At 45.0% G+C, this 18,510-nt stretch overlaps 1 protein-coding gene across 3 annotated transcripts in view; it reads right to left on the bottom strand.

The window, feature by feature from the left end:
* Nucleotides 1-10,587: 10,587 nt before the first annotated feature.
* The window catches only part of EGFLAM (EGF like, fibronectin type III and laminin G domains), a 78,739-nt gene continuing 70,816 nt past the window's right edge, over nucleotides 10,588-18,510 (bottom strand). For all 3 annotated transcript variants that reach the window (XM_075726612.1, XM_075726614.1, XM_075726613.1), the window contains 5 exons: nucleotides 16,258-16,336; nucleotides 15,245-15,388; nucleotides 12,444-12,527; nucleotides 11,282-11,385; nucleotides 10,588-10,742 (listed from right to left, as the gene is read on the bottom strand). In XM_075726612.1, coding sequence (XP_075582727.1) covers nucleotides 10,588-10,742; nucleotides 11,282-11,385; nucleotides 12,444-12,527; nucleotides 15,245-15,388; nucleotides 16,258-16,336 — 566 coding nt within the window. The remainder of the gene's footprint in view (nucleotides 10,743-11,281; nucleotides 11,386-12,443; nucleotides 12,528-15,244; nucleotides 15,389-16,257; nucleotides 16,337-18,510) is intronic.

Genomic DNA, 18,510 nt, shown 5'->3' with positions numbered 1-18,510 from the left:
TAATGGGTTTTTATACTGTTCACTGTATGTGTGGAACATCAGTCACGTTTGATGTAACATCGTGCACTCTCCTATTTGACACATTCATTACTTTTGTTGTTCTGACATGCGGGGGGATCTGGTATCTTGTTTCTATGTGTTAAATTTGGGGATGGTAGATCTGCATGTGATATACCTCACAGAACTACTAGTTAATATATCAACAAAATAGTAAGCTAATATTACAGGCAGGCAGTGAATTACCTCCCCTGCTATGCGGTGGCTGCATAGGCAGACTTGGGACCCAATGACTGACATTTGCTGTGGTAGCTGTCTTCATTACCTGTAGTTGCTGCTTTCATAGGTAAACTGTTTCCAAAGGCAACCCGTAGCCATGTTGTCCATCACAGCACAATTGGCAAATGTGACATATTTCTTCATCTTTAGTTTACATGGGGGACTAGAGCTTTCCTCTGCTGGGAACACAGCAGCAGCAAGCTCCTGCTGACTTCGAGCTTTTGGCTGCTCTGAAGAGGCATCTTCAAGCCGCTTTTTTTTTTGCTTTTTTTTTTTTTTTTTTTTTTTTTTTGATATGTTCAGCTGGGTAAAGCTTGGGGCTGTGGTGTTTCCAGTGAGGTTGTCCTCCAGGCCACTCACTCAGCTGAACAGGAATAGTAGCAAAAATGAAGGCCATTGGATGCATTGGAGGGAGAAGGTGTTTAGACATCATTCTGAAAAGGCAATGAGAAATCATGTGCTCTATTTTTAGACAAATACTGCTTTGTAAATAAAACATTTGTATACTTACAAGTAGATGGAAATATAGTAAAAGAATTTGAAATACATAGGAAAAAGGTAACATTTAAAGAATCAGATTGCTAACAAGGCTCCTTGCACCATAAATCTATCAAGAGCTTCCCATGTAAATAGCATCTTCTGTTCCACCACAGATTTTGATGAAGACTTCAGTGCAAATGGCATTAATATTTTTAACACTAAGAAAAGTCCTAACCCCTTATGCACATATGTGCTTATATCATTATGTACCTATGTGCATACTGCAAAGGAAGTTGGCTTGCAATTCCCAAAGCGATTTTTCCAGAGCCCTGTACTTGAATGTATGCCTTCTGAGACACAGTTAAGTCTAGAGGATATCACCTCTGACTGTGCTCCTCCTGAAACACTACACGGAGTTTGTGCTGCTGTGCATTAAGCAGTGCCCTGTGTGGCTGATGCTCAGAGATGCTGTTGGCATTTCACAAGATTTGTTGTTGGCTTTTTCTTTGCCTTTTCCTTAGCAGGCCTGGAAACACAGTCCCAGACCCCGAGTGCCAGACACGGATTCAGAAATGTTGGAGTGTTCAAAAACTAATTTCCTCATACTTAGGCCTGTCTTAAATTTTTAAATATCTCCTTAGAAGCTGGAAAACAGTTTCTTCTGTAACAGTTTTCTTTCCTCTCCTCCCCCATTTACATAACTCTGGATTTTCCCTGGTGTTTCTAAGATAGCCAGTGTTTGTTTCCTTTTTGCATGTTATGCAAACAAACCTCAGATGATACTGGCAATGGTTTTGTAACTTTACAAGTTGTCCCAGGGTGCATGGCAATACTTTTTCCCTTCAGAAACATCTATTAATTTCTTCTCCAGAGAACTTTTGTACTTCAGAGGACAGGGGCTCAGCATCCCAGTGCAGGTGAGCTGGTCTAATGGCAGGGTGCTGCATGACAGAATGGTGTTAATCCCTCTCCAGTCTCATCCTCTCCTTGTGCCAGCACTGCCTGGGTGACTTTGTGGTGCAGCAGAGCAGGTGGCATCCTTATTTTTTAATGTGATACCCAACAGAATCTCTGGGTATGTTTTTGGATGGTCCCAAATCTGCACTTCAACTGTTGTTACATGAAAGCAAGCTTCAGTGGAAGTGTATGCACAACTTCCATGAGAAGCTTCAATACTGTTGCAACTCATTTGGTCTCATGTTGTGCAAAATGTAGTAGGTAAAACTTAGCCAGGGACAAAGCAAAAAATGAAATATCCTCATTTTCATTATTTGGGCTGAGAAAAAAATTTTTTTTTAAAAAAAAAACCTCAAGCAGGGCAAAGTAAAATAGAAACTGATAAGGTCTCAGACTTTTTAGTGGTAATACAATAAAAAAAGGATCCTTGAACATCACTTTGTCAATGTTTCCTTAATGTGATTCAAGAGTGGATGGGGATAAACAGCATTATATGCTTCGTAGCATGTACAAAAAGTTTGTAAAGGATAGCAAAAAAAAGAAGATCACTGAATCGACTCATGTCTGAAATCCTACCCAAAGGTAACAGTAATTTGAACTTTGATCCTGTTGTGGCGCACAAAACAGCGGAGCTGGTGGAGTCATACAGGTCACCTGAAAAAAAAAACAAAACCATTGTACTATAATGCTGTAACTTTTAAAATATATACTGTGAACAGGTTCAATGTTTTTTTAGCTCTTTTTATACCATATTTTTTACAGCGTAAATAATTTGTTTAGAGATATTTTTATGTTCTGTTTTTACAAAGATTTTAATGGACTTTTGTTTAATACTAGTGGAAAATATTGTTTGCCAATTTGAAATTATCATCTATAGAAATTAATTCTGAGAATAAATCAATAAATCAAGCTGACAAAATAGTCTTCCTAACACACTAAATCTAATCAGTCATTTAACATATTTCTGTTGCTGAATGATACTGAAGTTTTCCAGCTTCCAAATCCACTGTTGAAAAAAATATTTCTTTCACAATTTAAGCAAATTCATCACAAGGCACTTTAATGAATTTGTAGCATACCAAGTGAAATACTGATTCAACAAAGTGTATCAACGTGAAAATTTATTAGCTAAGCAGTTAGACAAATGCATGCTTGAAAAAGGAAGCATGGGATCATGTGGGGGGAAATAATATTCCAGTGTGGCAGATGACATTTAAGACTAACCTAACACTAAGATACCAACTTTGCATACATTTGAAACCTAGTTTGCTTGGCTGTTGTAACTCCTGTTGTATTGCTTGGGTGTCTAAAAATACGCATGTATTTAACAATTTTACCATGGTATTGCCATGGAATTTAATAAATATATTTTCTTACACTCTTACATGTTTTGATATTCCTTGCTTGCATGTTTATTTTTAAGTAAGAGTTAAATTCTGCTCATGCTCCAGCACAGAGTTATTTTAATTTTGTGCCAGAGTAAATTCTCTGTAAGTTTGTGCCACAGGATCTGGCAAGCACAGCCTTGGCTTCTTGATCAGCAGAGCATGTAGTAATGCAGGTATTCTCTGAGCAGCTTCTCCTAAGCACAGCATGCTGTAGTGTGTACATACATGGTTCACTGAAGCCCTCCTGTTACTGCCATGCGATGTGATAATAGAAGGAAGGCCAGCTGACTTACCGATGTCTTCCTTGGCTTACAGCTCTAACACACCTGGGGTTTTGAGATGTGATTTCCCTGCAGCCTTGGACTGAGGGCTTGCAGAGATGAGCAGCCGGAGGCTTTCCATGGTGGACAGGTCTGCGTGGTGGACAGCCCTATGCCAGGATGAAGGATGTAGCAGCAGAAAGAAGGGGCCCAGGCTGCACACCATGGGGTTGGTCTGAGTGATGTGAGACACTTTCTTAGTGTGTTTTAGTGGAATGGAGATGATCAGCTTCTATGGTGGCAGTAACATGGGCCTTATGTTTGAGGCCATTTATGTCACAGCACGCACTTGTCCTGGTGACAGCCAAGGAATTTTGTGGCTCATCTTACCATGGCATCTGAACTAGGGAGTGACACACGGGCTTAGCAGTGTGTGGACACACAGGTGCCACATCACAGCGTGTCACAGGAAGCCATTATTGCATGGCGGCACTGTGCTCTCTCCATCTCTTTGGAGGCAGTCTCGAAAGTCAGAGTCAGCTCCTTGGCTTGCAATAGCAGATTGGTGCAGCTTATTGGTATGGCAGCAGCTAGGCAGGATGTGTGAGCTCCACTGAGCACTGGGGAGGCGTGGGATCAAGGGTACTAAGTCCTTTAAGCAGGACTGGAGAATACTGCTCTGAAAAGACTGAAATGCGTAGAGCCGTAGAAATGAGGAAAGGCTTCTATTGTTCGAAAGGCGAGATCCCACAGCTGCACTCAAGCCCTGCAGCTGCTTTGGCCAGTGCAGGAACACCAGGGATGAGTTCAAGACAGGTCTCGTTCCATCATCTGGGCCTCAGGTCTAAAAGAAGTAAAAGGATGATGGTTTCGCAGTATCTCCTGAAGATATTGCAAGTTGTTCAGACATAGCTCATTCAAACCTTGGCAAAACCAGACTAATCCTGTTGGGTTTGGTATTTAACACAGCTCAGGGACAGCTGGGGCTCCCTGTCAACTGGCATGGAGGTCCTCATGCAACAGCAGCACCTGAGGAAGATGAAAGAGGTGGGTTTCTTCGCAGGGACGGACCTGTGTCACGTCCACAGTGGGTGCAGACCAGTTAGCCTGGGCTGTACAATTCCACCGCAGAGCGAATGTGCGAGAGCAGCTGAGAGCTCTGGCCCTGGGAGAGGCAAGGTGGGTCTGATCCCGACATGGACACCGCCGTCCCTGTCCTGGCGCAGCATCCTCAGCTGCGGCGAACGGCCCCGCTGCACACCTTGCCCACGTGCAGGGTGTGCCTCTGGCCCTGCACCTGTGCTGATTTACCCTGGGGTACATCAGGGGAGGGGGTGGTTCTGGTCACTAAGCCAGCACAGAAACAGGCTACTGACAGTATCCTGCCATGTCACATTTACAAAGCACAGCCACTGTAGGTGAAATACCCCATGCCAGTTGTGAGCTGGAGCTTTTAATTTTGGGTGCATTTATGAGGTAACTGGGAACTACAAATACAGGCACTTCTACAGAGTAATTAAAATCAGGGAGTCTAAGTTTCACGTAGTGTCGCAGCTGTTCAAAGAAAATTAAGTTGTGCTACAAAATCACAGCAACTGAGTTCGGAGGTTGGGTAATGACAGAGCACATGGACTGCCCCATTTTTCACCATCAGGGCAAGTGTGGGGAGAGGGAATCAAACCGTCTGTGTTTCCTGGCCCTGTTCCAGCATGCATCCTTATTTTCTGCTTGACTCCCTGTGCTGTCAATGCTGGCTGCTCCTAATGAGGCACCAGCTGTAGCATTAGTATCCAGCATTTCCCCGCATTTGCAACCACAAAAAGTTATTCGCAACACATAAATAAAGGTTACAGAGTCCCTGTGTTTGAGGCATTTGTTAGTGCTTAAAAAACCCCGGTGTTTCGGTAAGAGCAATCAGAACTTCAAATGAAAACTGCCTAAAATTGGTGATTTCATTTTTGAATTTTGCTTTGCTGACAAGAACATTAAACGCTGTAGCAAAAAAAAAAGGAAGCAAGAGAATTTGTAAAGAAAATATTAAATATTGCTTCTCCAGTGCCTTCAAAAGACAGGAAAATTGAGGAAAATTCCACTGTGTCCACAAAAAGTGACCACGTATGCTGCCGCTATTGCCAGTGGAAACTATTTAAGTGCCTGCAAAACAAACAAAGGTTGGAAATCACTGGTTTGTGAGCCTGACTGTGGGGCTCAGGAGCCCCATTTCTTCCACGCTGTCCCCATACATCACAGTAATGTGTAGTGCTGCAAAACATGACCTGTGGGGAAGGTGTTGAAAGAACTGGCACCATTGTTTTCGTAGAAAGGATGACTGAGGGAAGATTAAAAAAGAAATGGGGGCGGGGGGGGGGGGAAGGGGAGGAACAACATTGTCTTTGTCCTGTGAGCAATAAACAAAGAAAAATGCTCTGACAGTGAACAGATAATCGAGAGAAATAAGGGCAGTCAGTCGCAGCGCTGCCAGGCAGTCTCTGTCACAGGGGTTTGGGAAGAAGGCACTCACAGACGAGTCGGGTCCTGTCCCTGGGCGCGGAAAGCCAGGCCCTCGCAGAGCTGCGGTGACCGCAGGTGCCAGCACCGGGCTGTGAGCCATGTGTGAGACGCCTGAGCGCAGGGGCACCTGGGGAGCCCGCGGTGACTCAAACCGATGGAAAAACAGACTGGGAAGGAGGGATGTGCTCACCAGAGCAGGGAATGCCCTGACTTGGACATCAGAGCAAGACAGAAGGGGAAAACCCCACTGTGTTCATACGCACCACCCCCCCACCCCACCACCCCCCCCCCCAGAAATAAAATGGAGGTAAAAAGCTGCATCTGGCTGATAGGATGCAACAAAGCTGGTGAAGGGTCTGGAGCACAGGTCTTATGAGGAGCGGCTGAGGGAACTGGGGTTGTTGAGTCTGGAGAAGAGGAGGCTGAGGGGAGACCTTATCGCTCTCTCCAACTCCCTGAAAGGAGGTTGTAGTGAGGTGGGGGTTGGTCTCTTCTCCCAAGTAGTTAGCGATAGGACAAGAGGAAATGGGCTCAAGCTGCGCCAGGGGAGGTTCAGGTTGGATATTAGGAAAAAATTTCTTCACGGAAAGGGTAGTCAAGCATTGGAACAGGCTGCCCAGAGAGGTGGTGGAGTCACCATCCCTGGAAGTGTTCAAAAAATGGGTAAACGTGGCACTTCGGGACATGGTTTAGTCTAGTCTACCCTTGATTGGTTTAGTGTGGACTTGGTAGTGTAGGTTAATGGTTGGACTGGATGATCTTAAAGGTCTTTTCCAACCTAAACGATTCTATGATGTGGCTGCTGCTCTCCATGAGTAAACAACAGCTGTATTTTATATAGTCCTTTAAAGTGTGGAGGTTTGCCCCTTTAGGGGTGATGCTGCTGCAGATGGAGCTGCACACACAGAGCTGGGTCGATGCATTTCCCACCTGGCTTAGTGTGCTTTATCAACAGGATGAAAACCTTTTCTCAAAAGGAAAGCCTGGTTGATGAAATAGTAACTTTAACAGGCACCTGTGGCAGGCTAATGCACCAGGCACAACAGGCAGCTCCCCATCCCTTGGCAGTCCCCTCCTCCTCTTCACCTCTTTGCTCCCTGGGGCCAGATGACTGGGACAGAAAAGAGCTCCTGGCCCCTCACCTTTAACCATCCAGGGCACACCAGTGCAGCAAGAATTTGCCTATCATCATGGGAATCAAGTCTTGTCTGGCTTTAGTTGCCCTTGATGTCTCTTTTTGCTTGTTATTTTTCTTTTTTCTCCCCCTGCCCTATTTTGCTTTAGGATGACCAGAGTAAACCTAACTGCTGATTCCTAAGTGGCTGGTCCCCAGGGAGATGGAGGAGTGCTGGAAAGCAGCAAGATGGGCTGCATCCTGGGCAAGGCGAGGGGCAGGCAGGGAGCAGCTGTGTCTGACTGCTGGTGCCCAGCACAAAGCCTGACTTGGCCCATCCAAGGCTGACACCAAGGTGGGTGTTCAGCCTAGAAAGTGGAGAGGGATATCTTTTGGGATAAATGTGGAAAAAAATCTTGAAGAAAGCTAAGGACTACAATTTTAAGAAGGGAATTAAATTGCAGAGAGGCATAAGCATGTGGGACTGCTGGCTTCACTGCTGGTTTGCACAGGTACCTGTGGCAAAAGGACACGGCTCTGTCAGTGGGTGTGAGTTTGTCCTGCAGTGCCAGGGTCATGCCGAGCATCTGATATGGCCTGAGCAATAAATGACGTGATTAATAAACAGCCTTGGAGACAATGAGCAGCATATCCAGGCCAGTTCCCGGGAAAATGACTAAGCACTCTGCCATGCACTGTTGGCCTTTCCCCTCTCCTTCCCTGGACCAGCACTGGGGGGTGGCCAAGCCCCACATGGTCAGATGTTCTGGTGTTTCTGGCACCTTTTTTTTAGCTCAGCCCCTTGAGTGGAAACCCCTGCCTCTAACCCAGCCCCGAGCTTCACCAGGGAGACTAGAGATGTGGATGCAGGATGCTTCCCTCTTCAGAAGTTTCACAGACTGTCTTTAAAAGGATGCAGAAAGGACTTTTTTTTTTTTTTTTTAAAGGACTCAAACCCCAGAGCACCTTTGCTATTCCCCACCCTGCCTGGGCAGCACCATGCAGCTGTGCTGCTCGTGCTCAGTCTGCACTGCAGTGGGGTGATGCCGCCAGCTCCAAATTCCTGCATGGTGATACGCATAGTTGGAAACAGGCATTTGGGGAGCTGCCGTTTGTTGCTCTTCCTTTTCCACAACAACAACGAAGGTATTTCCTACCCTCTCCCCCCCTACCCTGTGTTTCAAAGAGCAGCTTTTGTTTTGGAGAAGTATCGCCTTGTACCAAAATGCCTGTTATTCTGCAGGAAATTATCTTAAAATAGAGACCGCTCCTGCCAGATGTTTGTCTTGGAGCTGCTCTCCAAACCCTGTGACAGAAAGGAAAGGATGGGAAAGGCGAGGCACATGTGACAAAGCAGAGACTGATGCCATTTCTGGACCAGTGTTGTCCCCCGTCACTGGTGGCATGGCAGGTCCCCAGGACTTGGGGTACAGCCGACCAGATCTCCCTGCCCTGCGCCAGGTCAGGACAGGTTACTACCATTTGGGAAACTCCCCCAAGCACGAAAATGTGACTTTTTCCTCTCCAGCAGCTGGCAGCTGAGATGCAACCCAAGCACAGGCTGTGTCTGGCCACTGCTGCAGGGCTGCTGCAGTGAGCAGCAAGGAAGACCTTCAGCCTCCAGAGGTTTTAGTTTTTACCCTTTTTCAAACTCTGCACATTTCCCCTTTACACCCCATGGCATCAAATTCTATTTACTTTCATTTTAAAGGCACATCTTGATCATACACTTTATCCTGCTTTTTCCCAACCATGCACAGGTTTCTTTCTGCCCATGGGGCTCCCCAAGCCAAACAAGACTGAGCTTCTCCCAGGAAAGCCATGCGTGTCTCCAGCTCCTCGGCAAGCTGTCCATGTCTTCTACAGACAGTTTTTCTGAAGTGTGATTTGAACAGGGGGCAGAGCACAGGTGCACATGTTACATGCTGGCACCACCATATATTATTCCGTTCTTTTCTATTTCTACCAAGTATCAGTATTTGGTTTTGACCGTTGCTGCCATGTCTACAAGGAGCACAAGATCTTTCACCTAATTGATCACGGTATCCCTTTCAGCATGCAGAAGAAGGGCTGGGGTCTCCTTGGCAGTTAATTTTGTATGTGCCATTATCTAGTACCAGCTGCTATTTTTTCCACTCGAGCCTGCAGCTGTTCACGGCCAACTGTAGGTGGGATGAGCCTCGGGAATGTGTTTTAGGTCCCAAAGAGCCAGGAGCACCCTGGGCACAGTAAAAATGCAGCAGAAAGCTCCTGATCTCCATTGCTTTTGCCACATCAGGTCCTTTTAGCTCATAGGTATTCAGACAAGCCTGCACTGCTGAGGTTTGTGCTTCTTCCGCTGCCAGCATGTGGTGAGCCATGAGGTGCCCTGCTGCACGGTGGATCGCTCTTCTCTCCCCTCAACGGCTCACTGCTCCACTTCAAACAAAGAGTTAAGGAAGAAAAATCTCCAAACTATGAAATTCTGGACCATTTCCTTAGTGTCTCGACAGCACTCTGTTTGCCTGCTTAAATTACAGTTTGGCAATCAAGGTTGCATAAGTGTTGGTCCAGTGCCTAGAAAACATTTCATTCTAAGAGGACTGTGACCCACCAAGGTCTCTTGCACATCCCTTTTCTCATTTTTCAGCAAAAAAAATAGTGATTTATAATACCACAGTAGCAAGCCTTTGGTCTTTTTTTTCCTAATCTTTTAATCTGTTTAAGCCAGGAAAGCTTCATAATGTACAATTTTAAACTGTCAAAATTTACAAAACAAAAAGAGTCAGGTTTAAAACTGGTCATAACTCACAAATATCCCCAAGAAAACTGTAAAATACAGACATTAAGCCTCCTGTATAACAAATTTAAACCACAGGTCACTGCTATTTTTAGGAAAGTGTGCAAAGAGCTAATTGTATAGTACACCTAAATGTTAAAAGTTATACATGTAAGCAGGTCTGCTGCTGCTATAAAAAATATACAAGTATAAAATTACTTCTACAAAATTGGTTCATTGATTTTGTTGCTTGTAATAAAAAAGTAGACTTTAAGAACTTTCCTCCTCAGCAAACAACGTCTTGAAACCAGTCACTGGAGCTGTTATTTACACAGGATGAAACATAATTTAGCTAAATCAGAGAGTGGTAAGGATAACTGCTTGTTCTGGGACATACATTTGAATGCATAGATACACTGCCTGATAGTGTATTTGTTGAACAGCACAGTCATTGTACCACTGCAGAGTGAGATAAATGCAGGTGGTTCAAGACTGCTTTCTCTGATATTACTAAAGATAACCTAAGGACCACAACACAGTCATTGAGCTACTCATAACATCACACATTTCTTTGCCATTTGCACGGATGCACAACCTTTAGCGTTCACTAAACACTTAACAGGTAGAGAGGACACTTCCTACACAAAGTACTCAGTTTGGTTTGGTCAGCAGAAGGAGAGATAAAAAATGTTCTTTTTTTTTTTTTTTCAGGTTTCCCTTTGGCTCTGTCACCTTTCCAGATGGCAAACATGGGCCAGCCCATAGAGGGCTGTGGCAGCCAGCTCACACTCAGCCACACACACAAGCACACAACGGGTCCTCGGCACCAGGATTCCTCTCTTGTCACTTGGTCCCACACGTGTTGATGTTCTTCCCATCGGTGGCATCCTCCACCAGCGAGATGTGGTAGTCGGTTGAAAGCGTGAGGTGGGAGATGCAGCCTACCAGGCCCCGCATGTACTGCCTGTTCGTCTGCAGGGCTATTTCCTTCATGCCACCTGGGGGAAAGGCAGCAATGAGAAACTCTTCACCGATACAGATGTCTGCTCCTGCTTGGCAGACTGCACACCCAGCAACGCCATTAGCCTTCCTAGTGCACCTCAGAAGTGAATTTTAATTTACAGGTTGCTCTGTGTTTTTTTAAATACAGCTTTTAAGCACTTGAAAGTACAGAAGGGATAAGCAGGAGATAATAAACCAGGATGCTAATTATTTATTACAGAAATTGTAGCATCAATAAGAGCTGAATAAGATTGTGCCCAGATTCCAACTGAGGTACAGGGTTTGCAGCTACACTCGCTGTTTCTCTGTGCACCTGCGGGGGGGACAAAAGTGCACTGCATGGTGCTGGTCCCTTCTCATACCAGTCCCCCCAGTCCTGCCCAGAGAGGCCTCCCCACAAAAAACAGCCTGACCAGAGGCTGGCATGTTGAAGCCTTCACCTTGAGATGGACAGATCTGGGATGCCCTGCCTTGCAGCTGACTTCACAAACACAAAAATGCATCTGGGTTCTGAATGTGAAGAGTGAGCACTCACCTACATAGAGATCTCCATTGATGTTTAACTGCCTCATCTTCCCAGGGGATTTACCAGTCCTGGCACCGTAATCGTCCACGGTTACTTTGCCAGACTGTCCATCCCTGAAACGAAAAACAAACCGCTGTCATGCATCCAGCCTACAACCAGGCAGGAGGAGGAGCAGTAGCATCTCCCCCTCACCAGGAGACCGGGGCAACTCAGTGCTCGGCAGGGCTCTCGGCGAAGGCTTGGGGCTGATGCTGGGGAGCCCCATGGACAACAGGGTGCTACAGCAATCCAGGCCCTACAGGGTGGTTTTATTCCAGGGACTAAGATGTCAGAGACCTGCAAAGGGTGTGGGACACCTTGCACAGCTGGGGGAGAGGGGAGGATGGACAGATTCTGATGTGTTTTTAAAAATCAGATGTAATACAAAAAGTAAACAGCAGAACCTTCAACAGAAGGGAAAAAATAGGCAAGCTAAGGTAAAACATAAAAAAGTATGTTTTACTTATAAGCAGTTTTGTTTCTTGCTAGAGCTTTTAGGCTACTTCCATTTTATATATGGTCAATAACCACACTGGCAGAAGAGCCTCCTGATGGGCTCCTATTCTCACTGAAGTTGGTAACAAGTTGTGCTAATGTCAGCCTGCAATTTCCAGGGTACAAACATCTCATGAAGAGGGAGATGTGTGCTTTCCCTGCTGGGCACACTTGCCTCCCATGAGGTAATGAGTTATAAATATGAGTTATATATACACTGCAAGATGTCTGCACCTCCTCCAAATAGAAAAAGTAGGCATACACTGTCCATGCTCCAGTGCTTGTGCCAGTCCGCAAAATGCTCAGTAGGGAATTTCAAAATGCAGACATTAAAGAAAAATATTCTTAACCCAAATGGTATGGGTTTAATAGAATGTCTGTCACAGCCCCAGAATAGCCCTGTGTGACTTTGGCAGCCTGCCTCGAGCCGTGCTGAGTTGGCGCTGTCACCTCTAATACAATAATCTTTGTGTACATCGTCCTGAAACAGCCAAGTTGCTAACAGTTCAACTCATAAGAGATGTGAAAGCATGGAGCCACAGTGATTCACACCCGACCAGCATCCAGACACGACAGCCAACACCTTTAATGGCAGAGTGGCTCCAAAACACCTCCCAGATGAAGCGTGGCCACTTACCGAACAGCCTTGACTCTGTGCCACCGGCCGTCGCTGAAAGAGCCATTCACCATGATGGAAGCAATGCCGCTGCCCAAATTGTAGCTACAATTAAAAAAAAAAAAAAAAAAAGTTACTGCCTCCCTTGCAAAGACTGGCTGCCTGCCAAATTGCTCAGATGTCCCACCGGCTCAACCCCCAGAGCTCCCCTTATGGCTTGGATTCTGGGGGGACCGGTGGAGTCTTTTGGAAGTCCAGCAGCAATGTACTTATTTCGCAAAGTCAGACTCATGGAGCAACAGGCAAAACTCCCTCCTGCCCAGGTCAGAGTGGGTACCATCACCACCATCCCATGGGAGCAAGAAAGGGGCCTCTCTGCATGGCAGCTCCTCCCTGAAACAGAAGGTTATGAAGGTCGGTGACCTATAGACCTTTGGCCTAATGGGAGAGAGCCGTGGGAGGTTGCAAACACAGGTAATAAATAAAGAGTTACAAGAGTAAATAAGCACGTGACCTATAACAGATCTACAAATCATCTGAATTATAAGGAAGGTTGAGACCTGTGATGTTAGAAAGGATGAAGCCTAATAAATAAATGCGGACATAATAATGAAGTTTCCTGCTTCAGTTGCAGCTCTGATTATTTCTTTGTGTTTGCTGCTACTAAAATTACTCAGCAGACATAATGTCTCCATCATGTTTACGCTCCAGGCATCTTAATTTCTGGGTCCCAGAAATTTGGGCCAACCTTCACGAAGGGGAAGTAGATGCTACAACACAGTGAGTTATTGGGTGCTCAGCTGTCTAAATAAGCAGGATGAATTAGCCTAAGCCAGCCACTGCTGGCCTTCAGCCTGTACCAAGCTAGAGATTAAAGCCAACATCATCATCTCTTCACAAAAGGCTGAACCTGGAATTAAGTTCATGGCCAGGGTTAGGTACTTGAGAACAGCATGTTAAGTCATGAGCTGCCCAGAGCAAAATGGTTGTCCTAAATTTGACTCCTCCCCAGAGGTTTAAGTGAGTCTCAAACAAGCATCTCCTTTTACCCAGAATGCAGACACCAGTCTAGGTCGAAAGCCTTCAATCCAGAAGGATTTGAGTGTTCAGGATTGTATCTAAGTGTAAGACCTTTGGTTACAAAAATGAGATTCATATCCCTAATGAATGGGGATCCCCTACAATAGTGATATAACCTTCTACAGAAGCAGGGAGCAACAAAAAGGATTTACAGCAGCAGTTACACTGTACAGGGAACCTACTTTGCTAGGCCTGCAGAAAATGGGAAAGAAAAGGTCCGTTTTGAATTTCAAACTGGACCAGAACACAGATATCTAATTTGGGCTGCAGGAAAATACTTCTGACCAATATTGTCTGACCAGTACTGATATTGTCCTGATCTCACCTCTCAAAAGGTGGAAAAGTAGCACGAGGATCACTCTTTCTGAAAGATGATGATACTTTTTATTTCTGCATTTGTCCTTTCACCACCTTCTTCAGTGCTCCCTTTCAGTATGCAGTGATTGTTTATGAGAGTTTTAATTTAGGATCTTAACTTTTCACCTTCCTAAAAGCGTGTGGAAGGTATGGATATTCCAGTAAAATTCAGCTGGTTTGGTCTAAAACCTTTGTGTATTCTCATCTCTGGGGGATAGCAACAACCCTAATAAAAATTCAATATCCTAGAAAACAGACAGAATTGACTGGCCACTTACTACCATGCATCTTGGAAAAAGAGGCTCTCCCAAAGACATTTAAAAAATGCACCGTTTCTGCAGAGTCAGTTCCTTGTTTATAAAACAATGAGGAAACTAAGAGTTTTTGCAAAGTTAACCACAGAAAATCACATGAAAAAAGCTTAAAAGAAATTAATTTAAGTACAAATGTGCAACTTGTCTATGTACAGTCCATGGTAGCAAACAACAACCAGGTAACTCAAGCAAAAGATAGCTTCAAATTGGCTTAAAGGATTAACAAAGTCTTTGTCATTTAATCAACAGTGTCTCACAACAATCCATAATAATGATGGTATTTCTAGTTTGCTGTTTCATTATTTGTCTTACACAACCTAAAAGGGAATCATGAGGAAAGATAGGGCTTTCAAAAGGCAGGAGTCCCAAAAAAGTACTATGCAAAAAGTTGCATGGAGTCTGCCTAAGTGTCTGCAAGGGAGAAAGCAATTCTGGAGAGAGAACACAAGTTCAGCCTCAACGTTTCCCAACACTCCCTAATTTCAGCTTTTTTGACAGTAATAATATTAGTTTCTTAAATAAGTGGTTCTGTGGATGGTGGTAGTAACAAAGCCTGGTGACAGCTGGGTTTGTGTCACAGGTTTGGATATTTGGTGGTTTGGGAAGGTGGGAGCCCTGCTCCCATGTGCAGTCTCTGGTGAAGAGTCAGCCTGCAGTGAGCATGGGCGTCAGCAAAGTTTTTCCTTGACCCCTGCTCTCTCTGCAAACCCTACACCTGCTCTGCTTAACTGAGATGGCAAATGCTTCAAGAGGCGTTGGCGGGGGGGAGGCAGCGGTTTACTGACAGTACTTGTACCCTCATAGGGTGACTTTTAGAAAATCATATTAAAAACCAGGTGTTTTAAAAATTGGGAGGGAGGGAGGGAGTGGGAATCATGCAAAGTTTGCAGCACATTACCTCTTTAACTCACATCCTTTCCCAGACAACAGCAGCACCCATCGTTGAACAAAACTTTGACGATGTAATTGTCTCACACTATACCAAAGGACAAGTGCACTGGATGTGTTGTGGCAATTCCTTCAAGCTTTGAGTGTACTACGTGCAACACAAATAAGGGAGAGAAAGTTTACCTGAATATTAATGCTCCTTCTTGAAGGCCTAGAGAAATGAAATCACTGTTAGGTCGCATGGGACTGTCTCCCCTCCACAACAAAAGACCTTCCTTCATTGTGGTTTTAAACCTCATGAACACGTTCGTTCTTGATCCTGATACCCTGTTTAATGCAGAAGGAAATAATAGAAAAATATTGAACTGGGACGGTCATCTTTGAAAAAAAACATAAAAGATGATGCAGTATTTCTTCTCCACTGGTCTTGTGGGTTACTGTCTTGCAACTTGCCTACGTGCTGATGTGTGAGAGACTCTGGTTCACATCCCCACTTCCAGCATTTTGGAGTGGGGGAATTGAACTTGTCACTCCAGAATCCCAAACACAATAGCTAATTTTTGACCCATACAAATAAGAGAAAATCTTTTTTCTCCCCAAGCCTAGTGTGAAATCCAGTCCAACAAGCAAATTTTGAGAACGTCCAGTACATTTGGTGCCCTCAGAAGCCAGTGGAAGAAGCATAAGAATGGGCAAATCAGAAAGTCCTGGTAGGTGAGAGGTACCAAGCTGCAGGTGAGGACATCTGCAAAGCCTCCTCTAGTCAGTGGCTGAAATGCGGGCAGATATAGGAACTTGTTGAAACAACCCACAATTTGCTGGAATTTGGGCATCTCCTAGAGCAGCCAAAAAGAAGTTTGAGGACCTAAATTTTAGGCTAAAGCAGGCGTTAAAATCCTTAGTCTCTTCACAGATACAGGCTTTTTATGTCTGTTCTTTGCTCTCAGAAAGCGCATACCAGTCCTTCTCCATACAAGGACACATGCTGTGCATGCCATTTCTCTGCAAGATGCTCAGGTATTATAACAAATTGAGCCATAAGCATATGCATAGAAAATGGGTTTTTTTTTCCTGAAATTTAGAAATATGACAAACACAGATTAAAAGAATTAAATATACAACATCCTCCCACATGAGGGTCCTAGCATTATAATGGTTACCAAACAGAATATTTATGTTCATAGGTGTTACATTACCTTTTCAGGATATCTGGATTACCATATGTAAGGTAACTGCGACCAATAAATTGTGGGATTTCAATTGCTTCTGTAATGGCTGAAAAGTAAATTAAAAAAATGAAGATGAGTGTCAGTTAGCTGACATGGAAATGGAAGGAAAAAAAAGAGACAAGACTGTTTTATTAATTTACTCCTGCATTGGCAGGTACCTGCCGGTGGCACAGAACAGAGCTGAACTCACAGTGGTTTGCAAAAAGGCACCGACAGTTCATACTTGAATGTAGGGGCAGTAGTTAAGGCAGTTTAAACTGCTGACAGTCCCTCTACTTACCGCCTTCATTTCATGGGCCTAATGTATTGGTCCACCACAAATGTTAGCACAGGAAAATATGAAATATTGGGAAAACATTGTAAATTTTATTTTTATCCCTGTTTCCACATTCCTTGATCCTCCATGTGGTTCAAGCAACCCTCCTGCCCAAGCTTATGCATTAATCACCCTTTGTTCTTAGTCTAAGAAACTCCTCCCCAGCTCCTAGAAGAGTACCATGTACAAAGCACGTGCTGGGACCTCTCACCCCTGCAAAGCAAGGCCAGGAAGCAGCACAGGCAAACTGTGAGTGCCCCATTTTCTCCTTTTGTGTATATGACTTCGCACAGAGCAGCTGCTGCCCCCTCAGGGCTCAGCTCTGGGGTGTAGTGTTGGGGGAGGCTATCTCTGGGGAGGACATACAGGGTGCCCCTGATCACTTTAGGTCTATTGAAAGCAACTGAGACTACACTAAAGGCTGTATGACAGAGGCTGCAAAGCCTTTTGGCATGTGCATTCGACACACTGCAGTGCTGCCTTGGAGGGTGTTTTGCTCAGAGCTCACCAGTGTCCCACACACAGCATCTCCCATTTCTCTATGGACAGCCTCTGCTACAGCTGTGGTGTACAGCTGCTGGGACAGCAGCATGAATTGCAACCAGACCTGGAGCTGGTGTACTGCTGCCTATGGAAAAGACTTTGGCAAAATAAATCAGATATGTGATATGAATCACTAAACATCCTTGATACACAGCCTTCAGTAGGCTATGAGCACCAGCCTAAACAGATTTCCTTTTGAGTGAACATCCTACAGTTTGCTGCTGATCTCTCATAACTGACTGCTGCATTAATATAAGCCAGTTTTATAAATTCCCTAAAAGAGCTGCCTTCATCCTTTTTTCTTCATGAGAACTAATCCCTTCAACCCACAGCTAATCCCATCTATATAAATTTCAAGCTTTTCAGGGCATGGATGCTTGCTTTCTTTATGCAATGCAGAGGCTGGCTGGGCTTTAAGAGCTCACTGTAACACAGATTGTGTAGTCTGGCAGCCAACAGCAGCAATATGAAATTTAGCTCTAAGTGCCAAGATTGAGAATTTTAGGTAGTGACAAACGCCTGTTTTCATCCGTAGTGAAATCAGAAAAGCTGCCTAATGTTTCTAAAGAAACCACCACAGGCAGTCCACAGCCTGCAGCCTGCCAGCGTCATTGGAAGATTGCAAAAGATGTGTTACACTCGGTCAGACAGGTCTGAAGCTTTCTGCACTGGACAGTCTCTGACCATGGCGGATGGCAGCAGAGTGTGAAAGGAGCCCTTCTTCTGCCACCACATCCCCCACTGGCACTAGAGCCCCTCTGCCCTTGCTTTCAGCAGGGGAGGGTACCCGTGCCATGCAGCAGCCCTTGCCTTTGCTCTAGCACCCTGACTTCCTCTATGGAGCTTGATGGGTGTTTATCTCTGTCTGTTCTCCTGTATGTTTTTCACTTGCTGCACTGCATTTGACCGCAGAAAATGAAGTAGATTTTAGCAGTACCCTTGATGCATGCGGGATCTTTTGCAGCTGAAACGGAACAGGCCCAGTAAGGAAATCTAGGACTAAACACCTTCGCTCTCTGCTCATCGGGATTCAGCAGAGAGGCACCAAAGTTCTCATGACAAGCAGGAGTCAGCTCTGAACTGCAGGGCAGCCTGAAGTAGCACCTACCCCTATAAAGCACTCAGCTGGCTGCCTGGCCCTGCTGCTTTGCGAATACAGGGACCAGCTCTACAGCCACCGCTCTGCACTTGGCAGGTGTTCTGGATGCAGTTTAAAATATCAACAGGATGAGCTTTAAGGAAGTACTATATAACCCCACAAAATATTCTGGCCTATCGACAGAAGCTTGCCAGGCTTAATGGAAATCCAGCATCCAGATTGCTAGAGCAGACACAGACACACAATGACAGAGCAGTTTTCA

The sequence above is a fragment of the Pelecanus crispus genome, chromosome Z, assembly GCF_030463565.1.
Source record: "Pelecanus crispus isolate bPelCri1 chromosome Z, bPelCri1.pri, whole genome shotgun sequence".
NCBI lineage: Eukaryota > Metazoa > Chordata > Aves > Pelecaniformes > Pelecanidae > Pelecanus > Pelecanus crispus.
This window is presented reverse-complemented; position numbering and strand designations above follow the sequence as displayed.